Source organism: Pinus tabuliformis, chromosome 4_2 (genome assembly GCF_031772625.1).
Source record: "Pinus tabuliformis cultivar Carrire ecotype Pingquan chromosome 4_2, CPIR1, whole genome shotgun sequence".
NCBI classification, from domain to species: domain Eukaryota; kingdom Viridiplantae; phylum Streptophyta; class Pinopsida; order Pinales; family Pinaceae; genus Pinus; species Pinus tabuliformis.
The window spans coordinates 980204698-980225640 of record NC_142304.1 but is presented as its reverse complement, the minus strand read 5'-3'; the positions used below and the strand labels follow the sequence as shown (position 1 = coordinate 980225640).

The window sequence follows — 20943 nt, the reverse complement described above, 5'->3', positions numbered from 1 at the left end:
TCCCTCATTACCGTCTCCCTTTGCTCCTTCAAACCCTGCAAAACAAACCTGCTGCCAGGACCTGCGTCAAAGTCCTCATCCGCCGTCGAGCTCCAACTTGCATACAAACAAAACTCTTTGTTTTTTATTTTCTTTTTGTTTTGGTTTTCGCTTAAGTTTTTTTTAAGTTAGGGTTTTAGCTTTTGTAATAATCCGATTTCATTTTTTTAATAAAACTTGGGGTTAAACTCATTTCATTTTGAAATTTCGATTTTTTTTTTTAATTTGTTTTACAATTTTGATTTGATTTTTTAATTTTGATTTTCATTTAAAAAATATTTAGAATAACATTCAAAAACATTAAAAAATCTATTTTTTTTTCATTTTATGTAACTTTAGAATTGCAAAAGAAATAATTCGAAGGAGGAAATTTGAGCTAGGGCCCATAAAATTTTAATTTTGACTAAGCCCTTTTGTTTTAATTTTTAGTCACATTGAAAGATTTTGATTGCTTCATTTACCATTCAATTAATTGCCTAAGGAATAATTAAAATGCTAATTTAAAATTCCTTGGTATTTTTGGTGAAGTGCAAAATCTTAAATTTTCGTGGTTTCTCTATTGTCAAGGTGCTATAAATGTTTAAAAAATCATATTGACTGTTGGAGAAAGATTATTTTGCTAGATTATCCTGTATGCTAAAGTTTTGAGCATTTAAAATTTATTGTTCATGATTGTCACTTTACCACATTTATAATTTTGCTCTGGATAACTTGTTTGTATTTAGTCTATGGTTAATTCAAATTAAAGACACTGGTTTGTAGTCATTTTTATCTTGTAATTGTGTCTTATTTTGATATATCTATCGCAATTGACCAAGATTTGTCCTAAGTTCATCAAGTTGTTCATTCTTAAAATCTCCTAGATCCTGTGTTCCACAGACTATCCTCATCCATTCACCTTAGGGACTACCCCCCTTGACTTGTCTAGGAGAGAGTCTAAACAGAGTGAGTAAGTATTAGAGTGACAACTCTTACTTCGAGTGTTGTCGCGGTGCCTAGAAATTTTGTGCGACAACAACTCCCATTCAGAGTCTTTAAGATTTATTTGTCATCTAGTCATAAAATGTTAGAGTCATTGTCATGTAATGAAGTCATGTTACACTTTGTAGAAGAGTCAATCTTGTCTATGTAAAGTATCCTCCAAGAACTTGTCACCTGTCCTCTTCAAGTCAGCCTACAACGATGGAGAAATTGCTAGATGAAGTCGGCCTAACATCAAGTGAACATGTTAGCCTAAAGGACGTGTGTGGAGGTGTATAAATAGCCTAACTCGACCTCCATTAGAAGCAAGTAACTCGACAAGCTTTTGATCAAAGAGAAGTGCGAGGAAAGGGTGTAGAAGAGAACTGCGAAGAAAGGGCAGTGAAAGACATTCTTTTGGGGCAGCGAAAAAGGTATTCTTCTAGGCAAGCGAAGAAGAGGTTTCTTTTGGGCAAGCAAAGAAGAGGTTTCTTTTGGGCAAGCAAAGAAGAGGTTTCTTCTAGGGCAAGAAGGAAGGATTCTTCTGGGAGATTGAGATAGAAGATCTAGAGACCGAGATTCTCTAGAGGAAGCCGATGATAACATAGAGATCGAGATTCTCTACAAGAAGTTAAGAAAAAGTAGTGTGAAGGATAGAGACCGAGTTTCTCTAGAAGGAGTCGAGGAGAACAATTCGAGATCAAGTGAAAGGAAGAGGCAGAACATCAAGGTTTGTGACAAGGTTCTTTGGAGGATACTAGAGTCAAGGGTCTGTGTCATGGTCTTGGTACTTATGAATTGAAGATCTAGAAGAAGAATTTTGATCGGGTTTTCCTCTCAAGAGGTGAGAGGTTTTGGCCCTGGTTGAGAAGCCTCCGTACTATGTCACTTGTCTTTTATTGTGTATATTGGTAATTGTCTTGATGAAGAAAACTTAATAATAACATAACGAAGAAAATATTATAAGCTAAAGTAAAAGTGTATCACAAGCAATTATCAGGCAAAGAAATTGTTAACTTTGAAATGCCCTAGATTTCTCAATATTCCTTTGGATAGGGGTTTTTCCCTCGCTGTCTGCTTACATCTGGTGTCTATGATGAAAGGGTGTAGAAGAGAAGTGCGAAGAAAGGGCAGTGAAAGACATTATTCTGGGGCAGCGAAGAAGGTATTCTTCTAGGCAAGCGAAGAAGAGGTTTCTTTTGGGCAAGCAAAGAAGAGGTTTCTTCTAGGGCAACGAAGGAAGGATTCTTCTGGGAGATTGAGATAGAAGATCTAGAGACCGAGATTCTCTAGAGGAGGCCGATGATAACATAGAGACCGAGATTCTCTACAAGAAGTCAAGAAGAAGTAGTGTGAAGGATAGAGACCGAGTTTCTCTAGAAGGAGTCGAGGAGAACAATTCGAGATTAAGTGAAAGGAAGAGGCAGAACATCAAGGTTCGTGACAAGGTTCTTTGGAGGATACTAGAGTCAAGGGTCTGTGTCATGGTCTTGGTACTTATGAATTGAAGATCTAGAAGAAGAATTTTGATCGGGTTTTCCTCTCAAGAGGTGAGAGGTTTTGGCCCTGGTTGAGAAGCCTCCATACTATGTCACTTGTCTTTTATTGTGTATATTGGTAATTGTCTTGATGAAGAAAACTTAATAATAACATAACGAAGAAAATATTATAAGCTAAAGTAAAAGTGTATCACAAGCAATTATCAGGCAAAGAAATTGTTAACTTTGAAATGCCCTAGATTTCTCAACATTTTGGATAGGGGTTTTTCCCTCGCTGTCCGCTTACATCTGGTGTCTATGATCTTTGTGCTATTGTTTTGGTAATTGCTTGATGAACTAAAGATAAAAGAAGAACATAAGAAAACATAAGAATATCACAAGTAATTATCAATTTAAAGAAAATCTTTCTGCCTTTCTAATTTTCTAACATTGTGTCAGAGCTAAGGTGAAGAAGGGAAAAGGGCAACTCAAAGATCTATTGAAAGGAGTTTTAAGAGGTTTGAATAAAGGTCATCAGAAGGATCATATAAGAAGTCAAGTCTACCATCTTCAAGGACAATGTCTAACTAAATGAAGGGAGAAAACAAACTAGAAGGACCATCTAACTATAGGGCATGGAAGAAGAGGATAAACCTCATATTTGAAAAGAATAAAGTTTTGGATCTAGTGAAAGGAAAGGTAAAGAAGCCTACTAATGGGTCAAGTGATGTAGAGAAGGCAAAATTTAGGGAATCAAAAGTATTGGGTATGACACTAATGGTGGATGGAATAAAGGATAACCTCATCCCCTATATATGCAACATAGATTCCACTCAAGAAATGTACGAGGCATTATCCTAATTATTCACTATCAAGAATCTTGGTTAAATAACAAGTCTTAAGAATGAACTAAGATCTATAAATATGACAAAAGAAGACACTAAGGCATCCTTCTTTGTGAGAATAGCTAGATTAGAGATGAACTCCAGGCAATCGATGAGATAGCGCCGGAAAAGGAGCTTGTAATCACTGCACTTTAGGATTACCAATGTCATGGAGTGCCTTCTCATCAAGTCTCAATAGTTGGAAGGAAACTCCTACATTCGAATAGCTATGGAATGCATGCAGTCAGGAAGAAGTAAAAATTTCTCTAGTAAGCAACAAAGAGAATGAATAGGAGAAAGTGTTGAATGCCTATTCCGCTCATCACAAGAACAAAGGAAACTTCAAGAAGTCCAAAGGGCCTAGAAGGAAGATAGACCTATCCAAAATCGAATGCTACAATTGTTGCAAGATTGGTCACTATAAAAGTGATTGTCCTGAGAATCCAAGAAATAGAAAGAGAAATAGAGATCATGCAAATGTTGTTGAAGAAGGATCTAGAAAGAAGCAAAAGACTAAAGAATAAAAAATAAAGGAACTATTAAGTCCGACTCTAAGTTTTTGAATTGTTTTGTACTTCGATTTTTAGTAGTTGTAGGTTTAACATGCTTTGGAAAACATTGTTGAATTGTTTTGTTAAAGTTATAGGTATCCCTATTAAGAGGGAGCCCTCGCCACTTTTCCAAAGATAAGTATCTTGCTCCTTGTATTATCTTTCATCTTTGGTTTTCCTTTTCTTACCTAGATGTGTTTACACTAGATGCTAATAACATTTCTTTTATGTTGTTTAGGAAAAGCTTGTTGATATGCTCAAAATCAATGGAGAAGACCTCTCAAGACAAAGCATAGAAGTTCTATTGGAATTGATGTCCCATAAAGTTTGTCTAGAAAACAACTGAAAGGTATGTTTTAGATCATAAGCTACCTTCTCTTGAAGATAAAGGTACATTCACTCATTCTAAACGAATCTACTTTACATTACTAACAAGTGTTATGTCTAGGACCTTTGAATCATAAAGATTCTTGTTTGGGAGATTAATCATTAGATTGAATCTACCCTCATTAAAATCATTATGTTTGTGGAACCCTAAAAGGTTCCCTATAATGCCCTAATCTAAGGGTATATCGATGCTAATGTGAAAAAACCTAGTCTACTTAAGGTTACTGATGAAATCTAGAAAATACTGTTCTTTTGATGTTTAGGGTTTTGATGGTAATGTCATGTTTGGAGTCTTGGTATTGTTATGGAAACCCTAGTCCTTTAGGGTTGGATGGTAATGTGTTCCTAGACCTTGAAGTTTTGGTAAATTAGGGTTTGTAAGTAAAACCCTTATGTATCAAGAGTTAGCTCCTAGGAATGAATCCCTAGGTAAATGTTTGTCTATATGATCAAAACCCTAGTCTGATCTAGATTGTTATATGTCTGACTTTAAATGTATTGATATTTGTGTCTTGGGTTTGTCCTATATATGTTATGATATGCTTGTGCATGATTATCCTAGATATGTATTTGTGCTAACCTATTTGTTGATAAGTTCTAAGGTTTGTAACTAAGCCCTAGTAGAAGTTTGATGTTCTAGTATATGATGTGATGATATGATAAGATCTAAGATTTACAAAAGGATTGGTCATATTGATTGTGTTGTGATTGGTTGACATCTAAGATTTAGTGTCTCCCGCATACTCCATACCATTGCTCCTGCATGCTCCATACCACACTGCTTGTTGACATACCTCCCTCTGCTGTCATACCTGTCACTACCGACCTGACTCCTCCTGTTTTAATATATAATTGCCATACGTTATATTGCCATATAACATATACTCCCTCCCGGTCATAACGTATTCTCCAACTCCTGATTTTTAATAGTTGTGGTTTTAATATATAACTGTGGTTCTAATATATAACTACCTCCCACGTTGTCCCATTATACCACACTGCCCCATACCACACTGTCATAATATATAACTGTCTATTCCATATGAGTGGTGTCCCTATCTCATATAACACCCCCAAATAATACCTCCCCCATATACACCCTCCCCCATATACCACCTCCCCAAAATAATACCTCTGTCATATATATAAAACAAAATTGTATTTTTTACACAAATTACCACTAGAAGTGCATTTTTTGCCAGCAGAAGTGCAATTTTTACACAGTACACACATTTAAAATGCATTCATTGATATCTATTGTTGGTGTTGTTCTCTTTGGAAAAGAGAACTATCCTAAATGGTCACGGAAGATAAAACACATTCTCATTTTCAATGAGTTGTGGAATGGAGTTTGTGTAAGAGATGGAGATAATGAAACCGCAAAGCCCACCTCAAATAAGCAGATTTCCATTTGGGAAAATAAGAACAACAAGGCCTATGCCTTGATTGCAGCATCTGTAAATGAAGAGGTGAGTCACCATATTTTACCATTTTCAAATGCTTTTGAAGCTGTACAAAAGTTGAAGGAATTGTATGACTCACACTTTGAACTTGAAGTTATCTAATTGATGATTAAATTGTTTAGTTTGAACTAAAAAATGATGACCCTCTTGCTTTAGCATCAGAAGTAAGATCCATTATGCATGTTGTAAAAACCACTGGTGTTCAAATAAACATTCCTCTCGTAGCTTATGTCAAGGCATTATATCTCACCAATTCAAATTATCTTGAGTCATTGCAAGCAAGTGGAAACCTCAAGGAGATTGCCTTTGACTCCCTTGAGAAGAAGTTTTTTGAGAGAGAGAAGTATTTGGGAAGAAGACTTCTCCCCAGTCTTCTGAAGAAGCTATGTGTCTTGCACATAGAGAGATGAATCCTGCACAAGATTTTTCTAGAGGAAGAGGTGGTCGAAGAGGAAGAGGAAGAGGAAGAAGGAATTTTAGAGGCAAGGGGGGGACAGACAGTTCCAAGGAGAAAAGTCTGATCTTCATTGCATATGTTGCAATAGAGATGGACATGATGCATCCACATGTAAGTTGCCTTGGGACAGAATTGAGAAGGAAAGAAATGAAGCCAAAGGTAAAACCAATGACAAAGGGAAAGGTAAAACACCCGAATCTGCTCACTATGTTGTGGCACATTGTAATATTGGAGTAACTGAAGACTTGTTTAATGCTTCACTTGCTTCTTGGAAAAATGATTGGTTGCTTGATTCAGGAGCAACTTGCCACATGACTTTTAGAAGAGAGTTTTTTGAAGAATTTATTGACAATGTTGATGGAGTAGTATACTTTGCAGACAAGTCGAAACTCAAGCCACCAAGGCTTGGCATAATCAGGCTCAAACTGCCTGGTCTTCCATACTTTCTTCTGCATGATATTCTATATCTACCAGAGCTGAGGAGAAACTTGTTGGCTTTGGTCCACATCCGCCAACAAGGACACTCCATTCATATGTTTGATGGCAAGGTTGAGGTCAGAAAAACATTAGATTACTCACTTGTCACGACATGGATAAAAGAAGAAAGACTTTTGCAGTTGCAAGGTACCTCTGCTAGTGCACATAACTTCTCATACAATTCTCATTATGATGAAGGTACATTTCCATCAAGTCTTTTATGGCATGCTAGATTTGGGCACTTGAATTATGACAACCTTCATATGTTGAAGAAAAGTGGTGTTACTGGTTTGCCTACAATTCTTAGGAAACTTAAGCAATGTGATGCTTGTATCTTAGGAAAGCACAACAAACAATCCTTTCATGATTCACATTCCAGAGCACATAGAAAACTTGACCTTATTCATTCAGACTTATGTGGCCGAATGCCTGTTCCTCTACGAATGGAAATAAATATATGATGACATTTACTGATGACTACATTAGAATGTGTTGGGTTTATTTATTGAAGAACAAATATGATGCTTTTCAAACATTCAAGAACTTTCATGCATGGATTGAAAATGATGCACAATCTGATATTGGCTCTATTCGCACTGATAATAGAAAATAATACACTTCAAATGAATTTGAAAACTATCTTCGCCAGCATGGGATCAAACATCAAACAATTGTGCCTTATGTGAAAATTTGGAAACCCGAATCCTATTACAGTAACTGGAAATAATTCTCTTAATTGGTAAATTATTTTTTAACAATTTTTTTATTGTTTGCTACAACAAATACTGCAATATATTGCACACTTTTGTGATCAAATATCTATGTTAAGGGTTGCTATATCTATGTGTAAATTGTAGGCAGGGCCGAGCCCCTGTAACATTTTTTTAGTAGGGATGAAAGGTTGCAAATGGATGGCAGACAAGCTCAGATTATAGTTGGAATGAGGGCGAGTATCCGTAGAATACAACGCTGAAGTTTCAGTGGGTAGGGCTGCATATGGATGGCAGACAAGCTCAGATTATAGTTGGAATGAGGGCGAGTATCCTTAGAATACAACGCTGAAGTTTCAGTGGGTAGGAGTAGGAGTTATGCTGGGTTTGAGGTCTGCAAATTCACTGAGGAAACCCTAGATGCAGAGGCTGGTATTTTAGGTTGAAATATCAGTCTAGGTAATGCACAGACCGTGGAGTATTAAGCTCAAATATTGGCATCAAAGGTATGTTTTTTGATTGGTATTTTACTAAGTTGATAAAGGTACAGTTGGCAGAGAGTTGATAGTAGCATATGTATAGGTATGGGGGGTTGTTGAAAGGGCAATGATCCTTAACAGTGATATTTTTTTCTCTGAATTGAGATACCTGTGCTGGCAATGATACTTGTGATGACAATATGGTTGTAATATTGATATATGATAGAGTAACCTTTGATATGGTAGTTGTTGGAAATTATGAAGACCTGTAGATTAGAATTTATTTTGCTTATTGTGATAATTACTTGTGATGCTAGTTGGTTCTTTATTACCTCTTTAGATTTGTTCATCAAGCAATTACTAAAACAATGAAGATCACAAAGAGACAAAGTACACAAGATATAGGCTCCAAGCTAGGGAAAAACCCCTCCAAGGGGAAACCCAGAAAAAAATGCTTCTCTTATTTAGAATCTTCTTACAAAACAGACTTCCAAGACCCAAAGACCAAAGCCAACAAGCCCTCTAATCCCTAAGCCAGTCCCTAGCAAGATCTTCCTTGAGATATCTTCAGAACTTAGATACTGCTTCCTTGATGCTGCAACTTTGGCCCCTGCAACAAAATTTCGATCCTGCAATTTCAGCCTTCTCCAACTGCTTCAAAGTTTCGGCCTCCTGCATCTAGCAGCTTCATAAACACTAGCGAGAGAAGGAAAGAGATTCTTTGATAGAGTTCAACTTCTGCTCTTCTTCATCCTCCCAACTACTCTTCTTCACCATCGCTATTGCAAATCTAACTTGCTTGAGATAAGTAACCAAATGAGTCGAGCTTCACTCCTTTATATAGTCTTTCTTGAGGGTCGAATAATGAATTCCCTCCCTTTAGGCGGACTTGATCTGCTCCTTGGTGTTGGGCTTATCCATGGATTTTTCTTGAAAAATAAATATTTTTCTCATTACAATGAGTCCAAATTGGACTATGACACATGACTAATATTATTATTTATCCTAGAAAGACCTAGAAGACCTAAAAGCACGAAGAACATGCTTCTGACTCAAAATTGAGTATGAAACCCATACTCCAAAAATAAAATATAACTTCTTTTTCTTTCTTTATAAAGAATATACAGTCATGATTACAATTACATCATAATGAAGACCAAACTTAGTTACAATTTTCAACACACCTTCTTAACTAGGGAGGTATTCATGGCACAAGGAATCTCAATCTTGAAGCATTCTCATATGAAGAGTTGTATTGATAAGCCATCTTTTGTCAAGCATCTTTATCATAACCAACACTGTCCCTGAAGGCCTTATCTGGACAAACTCATGTTTAATTATGAGAATTATGCTGGGAGGCTTTATGTGAGCTGCCACACTAACTCTCAACGCACATACCCCATTCAGATGTCTACAAGGTATGCCCTTTCAAGACTATTCTTATCTTGGATTCCAAAACTTGGATCCTCAAAGAATACTGATCCTCTTTGACTACTCTTATCTTGGATGGCCTACCTCATCCTCAAAGAGCATTGGTCATCAACTTCTTTGCCTGGATTCTCCAATCCATAAGAAGTTCAAATCTATATGCTTGTCCAATCCTCCAGACTCCATTCGTTTTTAATGGCCTTCACTAAGACTTACGATTGTTAGTCCTAGTCTAGTGCCTGACCCATAAAGACAAAAACTGTTCAATATCACTCCTTCTCGATCAGGGTAGAGATATCTACCAAACCAAACTTACCTTCCAGTTACTCAAGCTTCTTGTTTGGTAACGCTTTAGTCGATATCTCTGCTACCTGTTCATCTGTAGGTAGGTAGTGCTGCTCCAGAACTCCATCTCGTACCAAACTTCTAAAATAGTGGTACTTCTTGTTTATATGCTTCGTCTTAGCATGAAACACCGAGTCTTTCGTCAATCTTATGCATCTCTGATTATCACAATATATCAATGTAGGGGTAGGTGGTCCTTCAAACAAGTTTGATAGCAACTTCTTGAGCTAAACTGCTTCTCGGTAGACCTTGCTTACAACAACATATTCAACTTTAGGACTGCTCAATGCAATTGTATCCCGCTTTTTGCTTATCCATGAGACCATGGAAGATCCTAGGCTAAAGCATCCACCTATCGTGCTTTTACCGTCTGTTTCACTACCACTGGAATTTGAATCTATATATCACACATGTTGGACTTTACCGATGTACCGGGGGCAGTTATATATACTATATAGTCCCACGTAGATATCTTAAGATATGCTTGGCTGCAATCCAATGATCATGTTTTGGCTCCATATGAAATTGACTTGGGACGTTTACTACAAAACAAATGCCTGATCTTGTATTTACTAGATACATCAAGGACCCAATCAATTGTTTGTAGCAAGTAGGATCCATCGGACCAGATTTTGAACTCCTCAACTTCTTTAGATTGGTAATCATAGGAGTCATCATAGGCTTGCAATCCATCATGCCATAATTTTGAAGCATCTTGATCACATACTTATCTTGACCAAGATATATCTGTCCTGGCTTTTGCCATATTTCTAGTCCCAAATAATAATGCATAACACCAAGATCCTTCATATTGAATTTGGCTGCTAACTGCTTCTTGCATTCCTAACTGCTAATTGCTTCTTTGTATTTTTCCAGACTGCTGTCTGCAGCATATTTGACTTTGTAGAGCCATCTCGAACCTACAACTGACTTGTCTTGAGGCCTAGATACCACTTCCCAGACATTATTGACCATTATGGAACTGTATTCTTCCACCATAGCATCTACCCATACTTGATGCTGAACGACCTCCTGAAAACTAGAGGGTTCTCCAACATGAGCCACGAAGGCTTGGTATCTATTTGGCTGTCTATGCTCCCTTTTCTCTTTCCTGGGCGCATCAACAAAATCCTCTACAGCTCGTAGTATTTGTCGAAGTTCCCGGCTTGTTCTTCCACTGGTAGTGGGTATGTCTATCTACTCCTCTTCCTGAGACTCCACCTGTTGTGATACCTCTGGAGTTTTTCCTTTAGGAGAAATACTAGTGCTAGTTTATGCTGGTCGAAACGATTGGGCCAATGGATCATCCTTTGACTGCTCTTCAGAAGGCATTTCTCGGGATTTCCTGAACGCTCTGTCCTCCATGAGCTTTACTTCTCATCGAATTACAGTTTTCCTATGCCTCAGAAGATAGACTCTATATGCTTGAGCATTCTCGCTAAATCCCACAAGATATCCTTTTGCCGTAGTATGATCCAATTTCTTCCTCTTTTCTTTAGGTATATGATAGTATGCCAAAGTCCCAAATATCCTGAAATGACTCACTTCGGGCTTCTTACCGGTGAAGATACTCTCTGGAGTAATCTTACCTAATGCCTTGTGAGGAGTCCTGTTCTGGACATAAACAACCGTGTTGCATGCTTCTGCCCATAGAAAGTTGGGCATATCTTGATCATACAACATTGCCCTAGCTGCTTCAACAATAGTCCCGTTCTTCCTTTCCGCTACTTCATTATGCTCCGGATTATAGGGAGTTGTCCACTCTCTTCTAATGCCTTCCCTTGCGCAAAAATCAGTGGAGTCCTTGTCAACGTATTCTCCACCATTGTCTGAGCGCAATATCTTTATCTTCTTTCCTGTTAAATTCTCAACTAGAGCCTTGAACTCTTTGAATCGACCAAAAACCTCATCCTTGGTTTTTAGCAAGTAGATCCAAGTCTTTCTGGAATGGTCATCAATGAAGGTAATGAAGTATTCGGCACCACTAAGAGCTTTTGTGGACATGGGTTCGCAGATTTCTGAGTGTATCAATCCTAGAACACTCTTAGCCCTATTGTTACTTCTGGAAAATGCCGCTTTGGTGTACTTGCCTAGTGCGCACCCTCTGCACACATCATCTTGTTTGGTACTTAACTCTGGAACTCTTGTTATTGTTATTTCGAGAATTCTTAGAGCCCCATGGTGTAAGTGTCCCATCCTCCTGTGCCATAGTTCATTCAAATATTTTTCCCCACTGCTACCTATTAGTGCCATTGGAGATTCTCGCTGTAATTTATACTACCTGTTACTTCTGACTCCAATCTGGGCCTTCTTTTTCCAACTCGGTGTTTGACGTATACTTTCTCCTTAATGAAGAACACATCATAGCCCTTGTTTTGAAGCTAAGATACAAAGAGTAAGTTCATCCCCAATCCTGGCACATGCAACACATTAGTTGCTTGAAGCCGATCCCTTGCTTCTGTTTGAAAGACTACAATACCTCTTCCTACGGGGTACATTTTTGACTTATTTCCCATGGTGATCTAGAAGTTCATCCTTTCTTCCTGATAATTCAAAAAACATTCTTGTATTCCTGTCATATGCCAGGAAGCTCCGGTATCTATATACCAAACCTCAGAGGAGGCAGAACTTGCTAGGCAAGCGACTTCTTCTTCCAGTCTGGAAGCTAACATAGAATAATCATGATCCATGTTCTTCGTGCTCTCTTCTTTCTCTGGAGATCTGCGTGAGTCCCTCTGAGTTGATGCCCCGGCATCATGCTCCTGACTCATAGCAGATTCTTTAATCCTGTTGCCCGATCTCTGCTCTGATACCATGTGAAAATTTCTAACACGAAATTCTATTGCAATAACTGATTTATTTCTCCTACTTATTTTCCACAATAAGTTATTTACAAAACCCTTCAGTAAACATTAAAATAAATTCTACTGCAGTTATCACATAATAGCATAGAGAAAAGAACAATGATATACAAGCACAATAATCAATCACACCAACATAGTTATTTTTGGACAATTGTCCCTGGAAAAAAAATCCAATGCGGGAAAACCAGTGCAGCAGATGAGGGTTTATTTATTAATATTCAAAAACAGTCTCTTTACAAAGAAAGCTTCTACAGAACACTGAGACACTTCTAAGAGAAAACACCTAAGACAATTTTTCTCCTCCTCCTGGAGAAGTTTTGACACCCTGGAGACCCTCTACCCTCCTTTGAATTACTTTTGCATCAACTTGCATGAGGACTGCGTCTCTAGTTGTGCCGTCTCACTGATCTTCCCTCTGCGCTATCTCTCAGATGCTCTACGTCACCTCTTCCTCAGTCTCTAATTGATGTTGATACCCTCCTCTTCCTTCACCTTGCTACTCTCCCTTTGAAATCGAACTTCTTCTCCTTGAGAATTGATTTCCCTTGGGTTACTGAGTATTTGCTCGGTGTGGCTCCAAATGACTCTCAAGTCTTCTCATATACTTTTCCTGTTGATGAATCAACAATAGAGATTAAGTCCTTAATCAACGGCTAAGGTTAAAACAGACTTGATCGTTGTTTCTTAGAAGCTTCTCTCCCATATCTTTATTAATACCCATTAATATTTTATTTTCCTAAGTTTAGACTTAGGAACCCCTTTAAAAATATTAATTATTTTAATAACTCATCATTCGGGTGCAATTTCTCCAAACATTTTCTGGGTCTTGGATATCTTATGAATATTAGCCCCTCCACAAAATTTGGAGCCAGATCACATCCGATGCCACCCAAAATGAACACATCTCTCCCTCTCAAATATGGAGGACATATTCCAATAAAGGATTGTACTCATTCCTACAAAAGGAATGTACCTAAGCTCCCTCTTGGCTTAGGAATTTCCAAGTTTCTTCCAAGTAAGAAACTTCTTTTCAGGCTCCCTCTTAACTAAGGACCTACAACAACTTCTCAGGGGGAGATGATGGGACAACCAACTGCCTGAAGAACTCGTTTTCCTTCGATGTCATAAATTTCTTTTGTCATGGAGTCTTCATCTTTTGGGACTTCTTCATAGGGCACAAACCATCCATCACTCTCGTTCATGAGTCAGTCATGTCCTCATTCCTTTCATCAGAAAGTGATGTGTTAGTTTTCATCTTGTTTTGCTTCATGTCATGCTTCTTTCTTCATGCAATTTTTTTGAAGGGATCTTACATCCTTCTATATGGTTCTCTTGGAAGTCCTCTACAGATCTTCCCTTTGGTAGTCTTACATAAGTCCATCCAGATATTAGTTCAAAAATAAGAAACGAACACTTAAATCAAAATTACCTTTGTGATGGTCTTTCATCATGACATCTTCTTGTAGGTATCAACATCCTACATGTATGTTGACACATCTCCTAAAGATATTCATTGTCAAGGGTCTCCATCTTTTTCTGACTCCTACCAGAGTCTTCATATCTTTCTGCGAGATATTCTGGTCAACTCTTCTTGGTCTTAGATGTTGAATGCCTTCCACCTTTGTTGCATAGTTTATGATCTCTTGCTTTCTTTTCACACACTTCATTTCCAGGAGCTTCCAACAAGAGTTCCTCAATTGTAGTCTGGTCCTTTATGATTCATATGAGAACATATTATGTTGATATCATCTAGTGTGACTTATGCTTTTCTGCAGTCTTTTAGAGGAGGATATCCCTTCTTCTTTTGGTCATGTTTCCCAAGATGGAAATAGTGATCCATATTATTTGCAACCATATGACATGAATTTCATAATAACCTATGTAAGCGTACATACCTCATCTTTCCTTTGGATCATCCAAACTTTCTATAGCAGCTTTCTTTGAAAGAGATTTATCCTCTTAACCTGCTTCACTTGTTAAGTCATCATACGATTATCCCTTGAATCCCACGAGTTGGGATTCCTTATGAAACACTTGCTTTCTTTCTAGATAGGTGAATTCTCTTGATAAGGATTCCATCAGAGAAACTTGAGGATCTTTCATAACCCCATCCAACAAATGTTTCCTTATTAACTATTGTATGATGATCCTAGTCGATGATGACCTCTACTTCGTTCTATAAGTATCATTTCAATGAGGTTTCCAAGAGTTATTATTCTTTGTAATCAATAGAATTTCTTTAGACATTATTTCTGCTTCCCATGTCATGAACTTTTGCTTTTAATGCTTCTATCATGATGCTATTTTCTAATCTGATGCATTCTATCTTATTTACAGTGCATCCTATTTATAAATTACTAGTGGAAAGTACCTACTAGTGAAGAAGATCATCTCAGTCATGGCAGAGATCTTTTACTTCTTCCTACTTATGCTTCTTTGTCTCAGGTTCTTTCACTTCCCTAGTAATATGGGCTTCTTCCTTATCCCTCTTGTCCTTTTTACGTTTAGGACAATCTCTTCTATAGTGCCCAAGTTCCTGACAACCCTAGCTTACCTTAGCCATGTTCTTCCTTTTCTTTGGAGGACCAAAATTTCCAAATTTTTCTTTTCTTCTTGTCATAGCAGCACATGCTTGATTCTGCTCATTTGATACTACATCAACTTTTTACTTCAGCCTAGTTTCTTCGATCTTATAGAGTGACCATAGATCTTGAAATGGAGTAGTCTCTTTCTTCCCATATAAACTTGAAGTGAAGTTACCCCATTCTTCTGGTAGTGCATTTAGTACCACTCTGGTCATCTCTCTATCAGACATGACTTCTCCCATCTCTTGAAGTTGATCTTGAATTTCTGATATCCTTATGAAGTATGATGCTCTTCCTTCTTCCTTGGATAATTTTAGTTTGTAGAGTTCTTTCCTTAATGAGATTACTTCTCCTGCAGTACTTACGGAAAACAACTCTACTAGTTTGTCATATATAGCTTTTGCAGTCTACAACTTTGATACACACGGATTAGAGAGTCTTTTATAGATTCTATAAGAATCCTCTAGGCTGTCACTTCTCCCTTCATGAATCTAGCATGTGCTTGAGTATCTTCCTTTGGAGGCTAGGTTATCGACCCTTTGATATGATCCATGACCTCATTCTCAATAAGACTTAGGTCTGTCCTTTTCTTCCATGCAAGGTAATTTGCAGCCCCAACCAATTTATTGCTTTCCTTTCAAAAAGACATTTTTATATTATCATATATAGTCATAGACTTACTTGAGTGATTGTTGCTTGCTTCCTTCTTAATCTTGATGTTGAGAGAGGATTTGCTTCTTGAGAGATTGATGAGAGAGAGCTTGATTCACGATCCTTCTTGAATGTTCTAGTCTTCTTTCTTGAAGATGGTTTCAAGACTCTTGCCAGTGTAGATCTCTTCGATCTACAGTTTTGGTATGATGAAGATCTTGATTTCTTGCTCGGTGTTCTTTGAGTTGCTTTGATCCTTCTTTGAAGCCCGATTCTTGTGTGTCTACTTGCTTGAATGCCCCTTTTTGACTTCAACACCTAAGCTTCGATACCATTTTGAGAAATCTAGGGCATGAATAGTTAAATTTTTTTTTTGCTTGATAATTGCTTGTGGTATACTTTTACTTCTTAGCTTATAGTCATTTCTTCGTTATGTTATTATTGTGTTCTTTTCATCAAGACAATTACCAATATGCACAATAACAGACAAGTGACGCTGTATGTAGGCTTGTTAGCCAGGGCCAAAACCTATCACTTCTTGAGAGGAAAACCTGATCAAAACTCTTCTTCTAGATCTTCAATTGATGAGTACCAAGACCATGACAAAGACCCTTGACTCTAGTATCCTCCCAAGAACCTTGTCACTAACCTTGATGCTCTACCTCTTCCCTTCCTCGACTTTCTTCTTGGTCTCGAACTGCTCTCCTCGACTTCTTCGAGAGAAACTTGGTCTCTATCCTTCACACTGCTTCTTCTCGTCTTCTCCTAGAGAATCTCAGTCTCTATGATATTACTAGCTTCCTCTAGAGAATCTCGGTCTCTTGTCTTAATATTTAACTTCGGTCACCCAAAACAATTACCCTAGAAGAATCCTTCCTTCACTGACCTCAAAATAAACTCTCCTTTGCTATGCCCAAAGGAACTCTCCTTCTCTTGCCAAGAAGAAACTCGTCTTTGCTTGCCTAGAAGAAACTCTTCTTCGCAATGCTCAGAAGAATCTCTCCTTTGCTGACTCAGAAGAAACCTTCCTATGCCTTCTTCGCACTTTGGCTTGGAGCCTCTTATTTGCACTTCTGCTTGACCTTTTCTTCGCACTTCTGCTTGACTGAATGCTTGTCGAGTTGCTTGCCTCTAAGTGAGGCTGAGTGTGGCTATATATACACATGAACGCATGACCTTCAGGCTGACATGATCACTAGTGGTTAGGCTGACTTCTTCTAGCAAGTTCTTTCACCGTTGTAGGCCGACTTGAAGAGGATAAGTGACAAGGTCATGGGGAATACTTTACATAGACAAGTTTGACCTTTTACAAAGTGTAACATGACTTCATTACATGACAAAGACTCTTAAAATTTTATGACTAGATGACAAATAATTCCTAAAAGATTCTCAATGGGAGTCTTGACTTAAAAATAAAATCTCTTGCTTATGAAATCCATGAAGCAAGTAATACAATAATAATTTTATTTTTCTTCATTATATCTCATTACATAAAATCATAATTACATGTCATAATGAAAACCGAACCTGGTTACACTTTTCAACAATAATATCTAGTAAGTGTGCTTGAACTGATTCATAGGTGTGGTTGGGAAGATAATCGTAAGTGCACTGGGGCGAGGATGCAAACCAGGAACAAGAAAAAGAACAAAGATTTTATGGTTTTTGTAGGCTAAACCACATGTACTAGACAGATGAGGAAGATCTCATGAATGTATATTATAAATGAAACTTGGCTTTGTAGTTATACACAGCCTAAGAGGAGGGCATTGAAATTTTGGTTCCTTCACAATTAGTGCAAATTCCAAAATTTCACTTCAACCTTGAGGTTTCCTAGATCTATTTATGTAACATTCATTCTCAAGACAGCAGAATAAAATAAATACCAAAGAAGTATTCAATGGAATAATATTTCCAACACTTAGGGCACACATTCCAAGCATATAGCAGATCTAAAAATGCCTATCACAGCTGATTTATTACAGTCCTAAATCTTCCCGCTTCACATCTATATTTTTGTTAAATCACTTAGAAAAATCTGCTCAATATTATGTCAAAGGAACATGCATAACGCGTAGTAGAAACTACTCGTGCATCATGCAAACATAAGCTGAAAGTCAAATCTGCAAGTACACAGTTTGGGCAGCAAAGCATGGTTCTCATATGTATATAAGATGAAGTTACATGTATATACTAACAACCTAATTTAATCAGGTACATGTCATGCTCACCCAATCCTAGCGAGGGAAACCATATGAAAACCTGAGGGCCTAGTCAGCAGTTCCTCCTATTTAGGAATTACTTCCAACCAATGCTGGGCACCCCACCAAAGATCCACAACAAGCTAGCATGCGCATCAGCAAGTCTTCCTTGGCACCTACACTTGCACCGCACAAGTGTACAATATCTTATCCACATCAAACACTCCAAGTTGTATTGAGGTTTGCAATTGCCACAAAACCATAATCTTCTTCTCTCAATAAGTACAAGATCAAGTTTTCCCTTTACTGGTCTAGGGTTTATCCCAAGCCCTAAGTCTTCTTAGGGCAAATCTTAACCCTGATTTTCTTCTTGAATCTGCTTAAGAACCTTAGCGCTGAAGATAGAGAGTGCAAATACAATGAAGAAAGAGTATGATGAAAGAGACCACTTTGCACTCATATCTCTAATATAAGTGTGAGAGTGAAAGGATGAACAAAAAGTCGATATAGGCCAACAATAACAAAGTGAACCTTGTCCACACAAGTAACCTAACTAAACAATAGACAGGCCGGTGTGTGAAGCACTCATCTCTAAGTGACATGCCAGGTTCCAAAGTATGCATGTCCAACAAGCAAGTGCCCCAAGGTGATTGCTCTTCTAGTGTGTCCAATGCTCCTCCTCTAAAGGTCTTTGATGCTTCAATGCTTCATTCTAAGCCATGTGTTCGTCTGGTTCCACCACGCCTACATGACCTCTCAACCTAGCATGGAAGTAAATTATTTGAATGTAGAGAACATTTAGTATCTTTAGATTTAAAACTGGGATGCTCTTTAAGAATGTTTGGAAAAACAGCATTGCATAAACTTCTCATGTTTTCACTAACGGAAATTCTTTTTACAATTATTACTTCAAAATATATCCACATATCCAAGCTCAATCTTGTAGAAGAGTAAACTAGCTTCCATTTGAATTGTGACTTTAGGTTTTGAGTGAGGAATTTATATTTGATGAAGATTTTCCTATTTGTTGCTTGCTGTTCCTTAATGTGTTGTTTCCATTTGGCTTTCTAGGTTGTGATTCCAATTTTTTTCTACTCAGTAATTAGAAATTTTCTGTTTCAGCGAACATGAGCAAGTTCAAGCACTGATCCCTGCAATGGAGAATGCTTCTGCACCAGCTCAAGTAGAAAGGAAGGTAAATTATTTTTGGAAATGACATGGATTGTTTTTTCTTCTTCCTGTGAGTGTTTTCAAAGATTTGTGAAGGTGTTCAATTTTCTTATTGAACTTGCAGAATTTGATTGGCATTCTGCTTTTTTTCTTGATTGGAGTGACTTCTCTTTTGTGTGGGTGCAAAACATCATCTATCATCTATATATATAAACTGTCACTTATATACAATTGCAAATATGCTTTTAGTAACTACAGCCTTCGATTTCTTTTGTAATATTGGTTACAATACAATTGGCCTTAATTTTCATCTTATCATTCTTGAAGTATGGTTACTTATCAATAGAAATGAGGGCTGTGGTTCTCAATGAAATTGCTTCAGTTGAATCTAAGTCACACAGCAAAACCACAACGGTTGAAAAATGTCATCTCAATAAATTAGTCAATCTGGTTTGATGATAAATGCCAAAACTATTTGGAGTGGATTTTGATGAGGTTTAGTCTGTAATTTCCTTGCTGTTTATAAACTGTGTTATGAAAGTAATCTACAATCTTTACTTTGTTTCCCCAGCTGATTGTAAACAATTCGTTGTTTGTTAAACTGTGCATTATATAAGTAATCTACACTTTTTACTTTGTTTCCCTAGCTCATTGTAGATAATTCCTTGAGGGCTTGGTCACACTCTATGAACTACCAAAATATGTAAATTTAGTTATAACATTAGGAGGTATGGTCAAATATCACTCTCCTATTTTTCACTTCTATAAATAGATGATGCGATGAATAGTGCACCACATTTGTACATTGCAGCCACAACTCTACTTGCATGCTTGCTCATTCTGTTGAGTTTGCTATTCTTGCATTTGAGTACTGTTTCGCTGTTTTATGTCGATATCAACTAGTATTAAACTACTAAGATTGAGGCCTTCCAAAGCTCTGCAATTCTACACGTTTGTGCTCCATTGTTTATCAAGAGCAAGAGTAAAATTCCCCATGGCATTGTTGAGGCAATGTTTGCAACCCGCCCTTTTGTCAAAATTCTATAGCATGTGCAGTAGAATACAATTTTATGATCTGATAATTACTTCCTAATGAATTTTCAAACGGTATTTTTCATGCCACTGTTATCATTGAATAATTACGCCCAGAAAATCTCAACTGTAAATGCAACAGAAACAATAAAGATCATAGAAAGATAGCCAGGCACAATAGACACAATATTTTTATCTTCGGAAACCCAATTTGGGAGAAAATCCAGTTATCTTTTCTTAAGGAGAAATTGCCTTTTTTAGCAGGCTTTACAAATCAGAAATTGTCTAGAAATCTGTGCCACCATTACAAGTCAAATCACAAGTCAAACTTGGTCAAGTTGCTGTTGGCCAATGCTGGTCAAACGAGTCAAAAGTAAACTTGGTCAACACTGGTCAAACTACAGCCTGTGGTCAAAGTCACATGTGCAGCCTATGGTCAACTTGCACATACAACTATGTTTAACTCTGCCCGTGGTCAAACTCAGTCAAACTCTCGAACATTCAGCTGCAGTCAAACCCATATACGTGTGACTGTATGAACTGCGGTCAAACCCATATATGTGTGGATGTATGTACTATGAACTGTGGTCAAACGTGGTCAAATCTTCACAAGTTCGACTATACGGATGCTGGTCAAACTCGCTCAAACCCTTCACACATTCGTCCTCCAAGAGAGAGATAAAATGATGAAGAAAAGATGAAACATGAACAGATTTCTCCTTAATTGAATTTCTCCTCCCCTAGAAAAGATGAATGAGCTTTCTATGTTGATGTAGTGTCTC

The 20943-nt window shown here is 37.5% G+C and overlaps 1 protein-coding gene across 3 annotated transcripts in view; it reads left to right on the top strand.

Annotated features, from left to right (window-relative positions):
• LOC149172951 (coilin-like) overlaps positions 1-20943 on the top strand; it is a 373642-nt gene that overhangs the window by 139349 nt on the left and 213350 nt on the right. For all 3 annotated transcript variants that reach the window (XM_089424468.1, XM_089424467.1, XM_089424466.1), the window contains one exon: positions 19082-19154. In XM_089424468.1, coding sequence (XP_089280594.1) covers positions 19082-19154 — 73 coding nt within the window. The remainder of the gene's footprint in view (positions 1-19081; positions 19155-20943) is intronic.